This window comes from Castor canadensis, chromosome 1, assembly GCF_047511655.1.
Source record: "Castor canadensis chromosome 1, mCasCan1.hap1v2, whole genome shotgun sequence".
Lineage (NCBI taxonomy): Eukaryota > Metazoa > Chordata > Mammalia > Rodentia > Castoridae > Castor > Castor canadensis.
Window position 1 is genome coordinate 40,628,232 of NC_133386.1, and position 12,415 is coordinate 40,640,646.

Sequence of the window (12,415 nt, forward strand, 5' to 3'; positions counted from 1 at the left end):
TTTTCTATATATATTAGTTAATTGGACTTTGAATTAACTTATAAAAACATACTGAAACCACTAGATTGATTAAAAATGAGTATTTCAAGGGCTGATTGTGATGGTACACACCTGTTATCCCAGCTATTCAGGAGGTGGAGATTGGAGGATGGAAGTTTGAGGCCAACCTAGGCAAAAATTAATGAGACCCTATCTCAGCAAAGATGCTGCGAGCCCAACTAGCAGAGGCCATATGTAGGAGGATCCTGTTCTGAGACCAGCCCTGGCAAAAACTCAAGACCCTATCCAAAAGATAATAAAAGAAAAAAAGTTCTTGGAATGTAACTCAAGTGTTAAACACCTGCTTAGCAAGTATGAGGCTCTGAGTTCAAATCTCAGCACTGCCAAAAAAAATAAATATTGCATATTTTCCCAAAATATATTTACACCCCCACCCAAAAGATTTCACAGGAAATAACCAAGGAAAATAAAATCTTGCATTTTTTGCTCAGAAGAAAAGTTCGCTGAAATAATTTTTGAAAGGAAATGAAAGGCAGTGTTGCCCAGGCTGAGTTCTCAGTGCTGTTTTCTAGTCAGGAGAATGTGGTAGTGCAAATCTAATCTTCAATTTCATCATCAGTAACGTAAAATTAATAACACCTGCCTTATTTGCTTTGCATTATGGGGTTGAGGAAATGACTAAAGTGCATTTTGTGAACAGTAAAATACACAACACTATTTGCAAATGAAAACAAGTTACAAACAGGTATTTACTTGGTGTGGCCCACTCAGTTCCAGTTACCCACTTCCTCTCACCCTCAGGAAAAAAGGAGGAATTCAAATGCTTTCGTGAACACTGGTCATGTTCTTCTACTGACTTAGTCCAGTTAGTTGTCTGGAGACTCATTTTAACAACCTAGGATGAAATCCACTTCCCTTTCTTACTATCTTTCAATAAGAAACTTTTGATGAGTGATTTTGATTATATGGCATCTCGATTATATTTAATTTTTAATAAGACATTTTGAGGTGTATCATTTTGTTCAGACTCTCAGCATCTAACAGCAAAAAGTCATTTTTGTAGCCCAGTCCACTATGATAAGACTTTTTTAGGTCCAAATGAATTTAATCATTACAAATTCTTCATGAATATCTCAAACAAAATGTGGCATCTCCACATTTTCTGAGGTGGCATCTTATTTTTTTAATTAGTATTTTATAAAAGGTGCTGACTTTTCCAGACTTACTTTATGCCATGAGAAAAGCTATTTTCTTTAAAACTTCTTAGTAGATAATTCCTAGGCAAACTGATGACATTAAAAGCAACAATAAGACTGGGGGGATGGCTCAAGTGGTATAGTGCCTGCCTAGCACGTTCAAGGCTCTGAGTTCAAACCCCAGTAACAGCCAAAATAACAATGACAACATTTTACAAGCATGTAAGGTTTTTATTCCAATTTGATTTGCATTCCAAAGGAAATCATAAAATACATTCCCTTCTTTATAAAATATTGTTATAAAATTTTAATTAAAATTATAAAACATGATAAATTTGCATATCAAAATTGGACCTGTTGCTTGGACTAATAAGTTTTCATTTTCAGCCTCCCCACCAAGGATAACCTTCTAATTAGTGATAGCTGTGCTGCAGTAGCAGGGTAGCACTGAGGCTCAAGAAAACCGAGCATCAGACAAGCTTCTGCCCCAGACACCAACTTCTCTATGCCTTCTCATAGCAGCGAACGGCAACAACGTCATCAAAAGTAAGAGTCTGAAAGATTCAAAAGATAATCAACTCTCTTACAAAGAACTATTCATAGCTGAATTTTTAAAGATTATTATATACATAATTTGAAGATTTTGTCAGAGAACAAAGATAGTTACAAACATTAAATATTACACGTTTTTCATTTCTTAAGCAAACAAAAAGAAACACATGTTTAATGAGCAAATAACATTAAAAGAATTCCTTTAGCCAGAGATAGTGGCTCATGCCTGTAACACTAGCTATTTGGGAGGCTGAGATTCAGAGAATTCAGGTTCAAGGCTAGCCTGGACAAATACTATTTGAGATTCATCTCCACGTAACAGTTTTCAACCCATAACCTAGATAAATTCCTTTAGAAAATGTCATTATTTGAGCTAATGAATGACTTGTCCCAAATCAGCTGGAAAGTATGACTATACGGTGTTCTCATTACTTTGTGGTGTTTTAGCTCAGATGAACCTAAGTGGTTGGGTTGGTATGATGTAGAACACTGGCTCTATCATTCTGGTATCACATTCAAATTGAAGAACTGACAAAATTATTTTACAAAATTCAGGGGAAGAGTTGTGCTCATGATTTTTGAGTGTTGACATGATTTTCAAGAATATAATTGCCCTTATCATCCATTTCTTTAATCTCCATTTCTGAACTCAATCTAGCCTGATCAAAGTCATTCAAGCCAAAGTTGAGCTCTGTACACTTCTGTAGATAAGGAAAACACAGAGGTAAAAACAAATGAAACCTTCACATTTGATCTTATAGAAATAAATTCTTTTTTTGTTGATCATTGCAAAATAACAAAAAATGTGGTCAAATCTTCATGAAAGGAAAACTGTCCCTCCTCTCCAACCTTACTTCTGCACATGAAAAGAAGTACAGCTGTTTCATCTAGAATGGCTCTGATTGTAGAAGTCGAGGGAAGCAAACTCAATTTTCTTAAATAACAACAACAAAAACTTTCTGTTATTAACTTAGTAGGGATACATAGAGCAATTCCCCTCATAGAGCAAACCAACTTGACTATATCAGTATCATTAAAACACAACTGAGCCAGGCCTGTGGCTCATGCCTGAAATCCTTTTCACTTGGGAGGATGAGCTCAAGAGGATTGATGTTTGAGGCCAGCCTGGTCCATCTCCAAAATAACCAGAGCAAAATAGACAAGAGATGTAGCTCATGCAGTATAGCACTTGCTTTGCAAGCAAGAACTCCTGAGTTCAAACTCCAGTCCCACCAAACATACACACACACACACACACACACACACACACACACACACACAAATTAGGCAGTTTACAAAAAAAAAGTCTGAGAAAGGCTAGATCAAAACAACATCTTTCTCACTTGTGGTACTACTCCATTATTAGGGAAATTAGTTCTAAATTATTTCTTATTTTATCATGTTTATATGATAAACATAAATGTTTAAAAAGTACGGGCTATTTAAAAAAATAACTGGAAGGAAGTAACATCAAAATTATTCCTTCTAATGATAAATTAGGACTTTTATTATACTTTTCTATTAAATTCTACATTATCTTACCATATGTAAACTAAAATATAGTATATTTAAAAGTCTCTAATATAAGAGCTAATAAGTAACTTTTCTGAGATTCAATAAACTTGATATTTTCAGAATGTTAATCATCTTCGTATGATTATTGGTTTTATATTTAAACTTTATTTGAGGTTTAGATATTCACAGTAATCCTACAAAAAAAAATTCTTGTTTTGACACATGGCTTTGGGTAAATCAATGGCCTATTTTTTTTAATCTATACTAAGTAGGCTTTTTCTGCTATCAAAGAAGCTGAGCTGAGGAAATGATTAGCTCAGATCTTTTCATTTCTCCTGTTTTACACACTGTTAAACATCCTTGGTTGTGGCATAACGTTATTAAAGAAGGAAGGAAGGGAGGGAGCGAAGCAGAGGAAGGGTAAGAGCAGGAGAAGGAAGCATGTACAGAAAATGAGGAATTGTCACTTACCACAATCATTTTGCCATCCTTAATTTCTCGTACCAAATTTGTTTCTTTGCCATCCCATTTCTGTACATGAATAAGTTTGTCTCCATCCAGGCTAATGACTGACTGAGACCAACAACAAAATGAAAAGAATATTAATAGCAACAAGTCAAATTTTTGATTTTGAAGCCACATGACCTGACTGTTGGAAGAGCTGTAAATTGAATAAATCATCATATCAACTATTAGTACTTTAGCCTCTGTTACTTCCAGATCTACTATCACATTAGCCCTAATAACTTATAATTTGATTGAAATGTGTACATCTAGATGCAAAAGCTTCACATATTAGAAATAAAAATTCTGAACTATTGCTTTCAATTAGTCACCCTTCTGGTTTAAGCAAAGTCTTAGAATGAAGACAACTAGCTAGTTAATCTGAGGCAATTAGAGAGAGCAAACAAGGTACAATCTTTCTTCAAATGAATATTCAGTACTTTCTGGAATACAAGTTTGATATAAAATGTGAAAAACGTAAGGCAAAAGACTAATAGAGTTGAGGTTTGAGCAACAGCAATTTCCCTTTGTTCAGAACATAACATATGCATGCTAGAATATTAACTTTGGTGTCTTTCTCCCTAAATGGAAATTCTGAAAACACTCTACACTTTTGAACCTCTAAGAAATAGAGATTGGGAATCTTTAATTCCCTCATCCCTATCCCCACCCTATCCACACTTCTTTTGAGAAGAAGCCTCTTCTTACCTTACAGTTCCTGTCATCTATGCTGGTTTCATCAAATTCTTCTCCCAGGCGGAAACTAATCTCTGTGTTCTTGAATGTGCATTGAGTCTTGACCACCACTTTCTCCCCTTCCTGACTGATGATCACTGTTGGCTTAGTCACATTTCCCACCTGCCTAGTGGCAAAGCCCACACCTAAAATAGCAAAAGGACCTGTAAGCAGCAACTTCCAAAACAGCCCCTAAAGCACAAATCTGCTTTCCAGTCCTGGAATCCAGGTTCTAAAGTGTAAATTCCATGAAAGCGTGATTAATCATTAATTATCAGTCCACTAACCATGCAACTACTGAGCACAAATAGCTGAAGACTGGGAAAAAAAAAAATCACATCCTCTACAGAAGGCCAAATGCCTCATTACTTGGCCCTGGGCAAGAAGGCGGGGAAATGTTACATTAAAAAGTCATTCAGTGGGAAATGCATGCTCTAGTATCCAGCTAGGACAACATGATTTGTCAGTCTCTTGCTAACCTGATAGATGAAGAAAGGGATCTGTAAGTATCAGAAGCTGCAGGATGAATGAGAACAGGATGTCTTATTTTTACCTACCTAAAGCCTTCATGTAGTCATCAAAATTTTGACTGTCAGTGAGCTTCCAGGTAGCACAGAAAGCCTCCACCATCTTTGCCCTCCCCTTAGCCTCTAAAGCAGGTAAGAGACTAGGATCTCAGGTCTTACTGCAAATTAGAAAACCCTTCAGCACTGCAGCAGCAGCTCCTGCCTTCTTATTTGGAAAAGAAGTGGGCAAAAAGCCAATGATTTGAATTGCAAACTGGTCCTTCTTTCCAGTAGGCTGTCACAGGGGGAGGGGATGGAAAGGAAGGTTCTCATCCTCTTTGTGATTGGCTCAGGCCACTGGGTTAGCAGAGTAGGTCAAATTCCTCCCAATCCATACACAGCTGTCCTTAAGCCTGAGAAAACTCTGCAGGGATTCAGCTGGGCTAAAGACAGGGAGTGGGAAAATGAGAAAGTGTCTTTCAGGGTCTGTGGAAAAAAAAATTGGCAAAGGCAATCTCAAACTGTGAGGAAAGAAAAAGATGCAGAATAGCACATTCAGATTGATTTCCGTTATTGGAAAAGCTAGTTAAAAATGAGGAGCCCCCACCTTAAAAAAAAAAACAAAACACTGAAATGCCAGGCTTTTCAAACAAAGGAGTCTGAAGAGGGATTTACTTTCCCTTATACTTACAAGGAGAGGAAACGCAGGCTAGAATATGTCAAATTGGGGAAAGAGGCAGGGAAGGTGATGTAAATCCCTTCCCTAGATCAGCTCTGCTTGAAAGCAACTCTGAGTATCAATGGAAGCTGACAAATTTTGGCCCCTTCTCAACACACTGAGTGAATTTAAAGATCTCATTGTCTTTCTAAGAATGTGAGAACCAGAGTGGGATGAAAAAGGAACCCATGGAAGAGTATGGTTAGGATTCACTAATGAGGTACAAAAAGAAGAAGAGTGTTCTTTTTCTTCCTTCTTAAACAGATTATAGAATCTATGTGGAAAAAGTAGACAGAAGATCATTTAGTAGGATTTTAAATGGTCTGCACTATAGGACCTTTGGATTTCCTGAGGCCACATCTACATACATACAATCTGTGTACATCTGTGTACATGTACATGTACACATGTACATGTACAATCTGTGTGCATGTTGGGTGTTAGCCATGCTGACAATGAAGGAGGCAGGAACTGGAGGAGTAGTGGGAACCAGGAGAGTTTTGGCTTCAGTTTGTAGGCACAGGGTACCTCAAGAATGTCAAAATACCTTAAAAGTCCTAACACAGTAGTTAAAGGATATTTCTGAAATCTCCCTTCCGTAGAGATTGTTCCTGCTTTGCAATTATAGACCACCAATGAAAAACAACTTTCTAGCCCCTCAAAGAGATTGCTAGGGAATCTGACTTGGCAATTCCTGCTCTTCTCTCTCCCTTCCCATTTAAACCTCAGACCACTATGTTTCTGCTTCTGTCCACACCAAATGCAGCAGACAAGGCTGAGAACAATTAGCCAATTTCTAACTACACAATTCTACTTTGGCATCTCAAAGGTACCCATTTAACATAAATTTGTAAATTTTCCCCTAGCTTGATCTTCTCCCAATTTGCAGTATATTTGTGAATGGCACCATCATCTCCCCGACTATACCAGCCAAAAATCTGTGAATCACTTCTGATATTTTACCCTTCAAAATCAACCCCACAGTCAAAGCCTATCTCATTTTGTTTCTCAAATATTTTCTAATTGTCATTTTCCTCCCATACCCACAGCCACCATCTCAATGCAGGCAACCATTGCTTTAACTCAACTGTTCTTGCAACCATTCCTGATCTCCAATCCTTTTACTACATAGGGCCTGAGTGACCTTTTAAAATCCAAATCTGCATCTCCCTAGTTACTTAGGATATTGAGCATCTTTTCATGTCTTCTGTGCCTTTGGATGTGTTCTCTGATAAAATGACTATTGAGATCTTTTGCCTCTCTTTAGTTGAGCTGTTTGTTTTCTTCTTACTGAATTGTAAGTGTTCTTTGTGTATTTAGGTAAGTCATTTGTTGGCTATGTATTTTGCAAAAATTTCTTCTTCATTTTTCTTCACTTTCTTGGTCATGATAATGGTTTCACTGATATGTCAAAATTGATCAAGTGTACATGTTAAATATGTAAAGTTGTGGATTATATCACAGTGTAGTTACTTTACTTGATTTTATCTTATTTAAACCCTTTCAAATGGATTCTTCCTATTCTCAGGTTAAAGACAAAATTTCTAACACTGTTTAATATCAGACTTGCAACTGATATTTGAAGGATTCAGGATCAGAATCCAGTTGCAGGTTTATATATAGTATGTCTAAACAATAAAAGCTAGAGTAACACAATGCCTACTGTATGATCCAGTGTCCCAGCCAGGACCCACATCCTATCTCCAAGTCTGTTCATAAAACCTGCAGGCCTGAACAGGAGCATGTGGGGCAGACAAGGCAGAATCTGACCTGGAATCCCTTAAACTTAAGAGGAGGACATAGACTAACTTGTACTTGGTAGATATGAAAAGCCTGAAATTCAGATGAGTAATCTATGTAAACCATTCTCTATGGTAAAGGTTTTCAAATAAATTTATTTTGTCACTACAAAATATTCTCATATGTTCCATCTAATAAAACATATTTAAAGTGGTTTTATGTTTTAAGTATCATTACAAAATATTATAAATCATTTCTTTTTTATATTCTAAGAATGTAAATAAAGCTCTTAATGGTAGAAAGCATACATTAAGTATCTTCATCTTAGTTCCTTATAGATCATGGGTGCTAAAATATTTGCCCATATCCATTTAACTCTTCCATTCTTCAGATAAATAATAGGAGACATTGATATATTTACTTTAATTTAAAGTATACATTCACATAATTATGAGTCTTTTATACCTTATAGGAACCATAAAACCCCAAAATTTAGAAACAGTTTGGGGTGCATATTAATTATTAATAGGGAGAGAGAATATTGTTATACAGATGTCTAGATTAGAAATTTTAGAGAAAGTTATTTGACTATTTTGTGACTCACTAAACTGATACATTTAAGCTAATTTATATTACCCAGGATATTATGCTTAATACCTAAGAATGAATGATTGCATTCAAATATGAGCTTATTTGCTCTGATGATCAAGGATTTTTAAAGAAAAGAAATTCAAAGAATAGATACCATACTGTGCTAAGGAGAATTCAACAAATAAATATTTTTCCCAAGTTTCTGAAATCTGGGAGCAATGCGTAATTTTGCTATGGCTTTTATAATACACATGCATCAACAAAAGGAGAAAGATTGTGGCAGATTGACCCCTCTCCTAGAGCTAGTGCCTTTATGTATTAACTAATGGCAATGAGGGTTTTTAAGTATCCATTATGAATATTTATTTTTATAAGTAGTGAAATAAAAGGAACAAAGGGAAAGAGGATACTTTGAGAAATCTCAAAGAGATTAAGAAAATGAGAATATTTCATAAGTTTTCTGCTAACCTTATAAATTTTTTACCCATTTGGAAATATTTAGTATCTTAAAAATATTTTCTTATTTTAATATCTTGAAAATAACATTAACCTACATTTGTAGAGAAATATGAGGGAATTCTATGGAGAAATTATAGTAAGTTAAGGAGTTTCTGAAATGAAAATGCCTTGACTTTTTTTTTCTGCCTGTCTGGTACATACAAGAAGGCACTAATCATCAAAGGCATGGCTTCCATGTAAAACATATATAAGAATGTGTTCTTAGAAATCAGGCTTACAATGGGACAGAAGTATAAATTGTGAATTATAGTTTATGTTATAAATATATATAATTTATAGATTACGAACAAGCAGCAATTTTGGAAAACTACTGAGTCTTGAGGAGTATATGCTACTTTTATGCCTATTCTAATTTAATCTATAGTATATAAAAGAAAATTGAAGGTGGATAAATAACATTATTTGGAAAACCTTTCCATTGTTCTGGGAAGCCCTTGTCATAATCATGTTATTTTTAAATTCCCTGAGGTGAGTTTTCAAGCGTCATTTCCTGATTCTTGTTCTGTCACCAATGGAGAACTTCAGATTATAGTTTGCTTTGCTATTCATTCACTCAACCTGTTTTGTACCATGTCAGATAGACGTGGAACTGTATCTCTTTTCTTATTTTCATAGAGAAACCAAGTGACAGGAGGCATTTGTGAATCTGGCACATTTTTATGACATTTTAGGAAGAAAAAGTTTAAATTATAAAAACACTAAAAACCTATGTCTGAATAATGACATCTTCTCTCTTTCCTATAGTTTTTCCTACTACTAAATTCCTATTCATTTCTAAGCTAGAGTAATTTAGTCATATCTTTCATTTCCTTGACAATTACTAATCCATCATGTTGATGTTAATTACATATTAAAAATATTCTCAAATAGAAGGGAGCACCTTCTGTGAAAGGGAATTCTGATGTAATTTAGCTATTAAATTTGGAGTGCAAAGTTAATCACTTGACTAATGTCACAATTACATTCATCCACAGAGGGTCAATTTTCAATTCGTTTGTTAATTACACAATTATCTTCATTAATGTAATAAGCACATGTGAACTCTCCCTCTAAAAACAAAGCCTGAGTCTTTGGAAACATTCCTGCATCAATTTCCTTCTTTCCTCCCTCCTGTAGTAACTATCTTCCGAAATCTCAAGTTCATCATTTCCTTGATTTTATTCAGTTTTAATATACCTAATATATTTTCCTAAAATGTAAATACTAATTTAGGGTTTTTATCTTTATAAAATGTTTTATACTGTTATATTATATTGTTGGCATCAACTTTTATATGTGCAATTGTTTCTTTTAGGTACATAGCTTGAATTGGAATTACTGAGTTATAGGTTAATTTTCAATTTTAAAAGGTAATATCAAGTCTTTTTCCAAGGTGGATTCACCAATTTATACTCCTCACACCAGTGGAACCTTGTTTTCCTTAACATTCAGTGCTAGCAGTTTTTTAATGTTGGTCATCCAGATGTATATCAATGACATTTAAGTTTTTCCATGGTTTGCATCTTTTTAGTCACTTATGAGGTGAACATCACTTCATGTGTTTCTTCTTCTGTGGAAGAATTTTTCTATGGGTATATATCTTATTTTTGTATTCTCGATCTAATCTTTGTAGAATGCAGTTATCATGAATATCTTCCAATTTCCAGTTAGCTTTAATTGAATTTAATTGAATTTTTGCAATATTGGGTTTTTCTTTACAATTTTTTATTACCATATTATTTTTGTACCAGAGGTACACTATGACATTTACAAAAGTTCTTACAGCATATCATAGTTGAATTCATCCCCTTCATCATTCTCCTTTATCCTCTCTACTCCCATTAGTATTGGGGTTTGAAAGTGCTTGCTAGGCAGGTGCTTTACCACTTGAGTCATGCCCCCAGCTTTTTTTACTCTGATTAATTTTGGAGATAGGGTCTCACTTTTTGCCCAGGGCAGTGTGGACTGTGATCCTCCTGTTTTATACTTCCCACTGAAATTGGATGAGATGGGGGTCTTGCAAGCTTTTTGGTCCAGGCTGGCTTGGAACCATGATCCTCCTGGTTTCAGCCTCCCAAGTAGCTAGCATTACAGGCCTGATCCATCAGCACTAGGCTTTTAATGTAGTTTTGACCTAAAAGTTTTTACTTTTTCTTTTTAAAGATTTTAATGTTTTAACATTTGAGCCCTTAACTATCTGGAGTAGGTTTTATATTTCATGAGTAGAGATCCATATTTGCTTTTTTAATAAGTGGATAATCTTTTTTTTCTATTCCATTTATTGATCGGTTCCACCTTTCACTACTGAAATGGAATGCCATCTCTGTAATTTACCAAAATTCCATACATATATTTATCTGTTTTTCTGCACTTTAATTCCACTAACCAATTTAATAATTGCTCTACCATTACTAAGCTCTCTTAATTTTATAGATCCATGACAGTCTTTTTGTTTTGTTAGTACTGGGGTTTGATCCCAGGGTCCCTTGCTTGCTAGGCAGGTGCTCTGCCACTTGAGCCACAGCTCCAGCATACTTGTGGTTCTTTTTAAAACATATTTAGAATTTTATTATCACCCATGAAAAACTGAGTTTTAAAAATTAGTGTTCAGTTTTTTAAATGAAATTATCTATTTTATAGATCATTTAGGAAGAATTTATACCTTCATGATATTATCTTTTGAGAAGATGGTATATGTATTTATGTACATAGTTTTTAAGAATGTATAAAATATTTTATAATTTCCCCTGCAAAAACTTTTGTACATATTTTATAGATTTATTCCTAGATAATTGAGGTTCTCTGAAATTACTAAAAATGATGTCCTCTCTTGAGCTATATTTTCTAGTAGTTTACAACTGGTATATAGACTACAACCGACAAGTAAACATCTTATATGTAGCTTACTTGCTATAGTATCCTACTGTTATTTTAATAATTCATAAAATACTTTTCAGTATAAATGATCATAGATTATTAAATTAATGGTATTTTAGTTTCCTCTTTTTTAAATTTAATTTTCTTATATTATTGCACTGTCTAAAAGCTTCAACCAAGTCAAATATTTATTTTACTAGGCATTGTCTCATTCTTGATTTTTAATTGAATGCTTCTAATAATCACATATTTATTATGTTATCTTCAGATGTTTTATAGGTAATATTTGTATATTAAGGACCTTACCTTAGGCTGGAGCCTTGTCTCAAATGTAGAGCACCTACCTAGCAAGGGCAAAGCCCTGAATTCAAACTTTAGTACTGCCAAAAAAAAAAAACAACAAAAAGAAGCCAAAAGACATTACCTTAAATCCCTAATTCCCTAGTCATTTTTACTGTGAATAGATATGCTGATGAGTTATATATTCTTTACCAATCTAGAATGGTATGGCATTTAAGACCTAAAATTAATGCAAAAAAGTCTTCAGTCTATTCTACTACTTGCCTCCTGCATATGGAGTGCTAGATCTGTGCCAACCGGATACTCCACAAGGTATTACAAACAAAACATTATGTTCCAGGTGAAGTACTGTTTCATCTTTCCTGCTCATCCTATACATTCTCTCTCCTCAAATTAGAGAGTGGCCAGAAGTGGCATACTGCTAACAGTACCTACATGAAAGGGCCATCAACTTGAACAAATACTGGAAAAAACACTTAAAGTGGTAAATGATGAAAACACATAGGATATGTGAAAAAGCCTCAGAGAATTAGATATTGGGAGATAAAATAACATCCCAATTGTTTCACAGTTGTTTTCTAATTGGTAGCTGATTCCATAAACTTATACTCTAAAACAGTTGAAAGGAGGGATCTACCAGCTACCATATGGGCAGCAAGTTGAGTAACATAGGAAAAAAAAAA

The 12,415-nt window shown here is 34.6% G+C and overlaps 1 protein-coding gene across 1 annotated transcript; it reads right to left on the reverse strand.

Annotated features, from left to right (window-relative positions):
• Positions 1 to 5,218, reverse strand: Fabp7 (fatty acid binding protein 7). Its single transcript, XM_020186879.2, has 4 exons — positions 5,060 to 5,218; positions 4,476 to 4,648; positions 3,735 to 3,836; positions 1 to 1,750 (listed from the first exon to the last, which is right to left on the reverse strand). The coding sequence occupies exons 1-4, from the start codon at positions 5,130 to 5,132 to the stop codon at positions 1,700 to 1,702; spliced, it is 399 nt and encodes a 132-aa protein (XP_020042468.1). The 5' UTR covers positions 5,133 to 5,218; the 3' UTR covers positions 1 to 1,699.
• Between the last annotated feature and the right edge of the window lie 7,197 nt (positions 5,219 to 12,415).

What these genes read in the sequence shown, in the direction of transcription:
- Fabp7 (XM_020186879.2), bottom strand. Translation starts at nt 5,132, where the DNA reads ATGGTGGAGGCTTTCTGTGCTACCTGGAAGCTCACTGACAGTCAAAAT. An exon ending in TGACTACATGAAGGCTTTAG is followed by an intron (nt 4,649 to 5,059) that starts GTAGGTAAAAAT and finishes TTGCTATTTTAG; the next exon opens with GTGTGGGCTTTGCCACTAGG. An exon ending in TAGATGACAGGAACTGTAAG is followed by an intron (nt 3,837 to 4,475) that starts GTAAGAAGAGGC and finishes TGTTGGTCTCAG; the next exon opens with TCAGTCATTAGCCTGGATGG.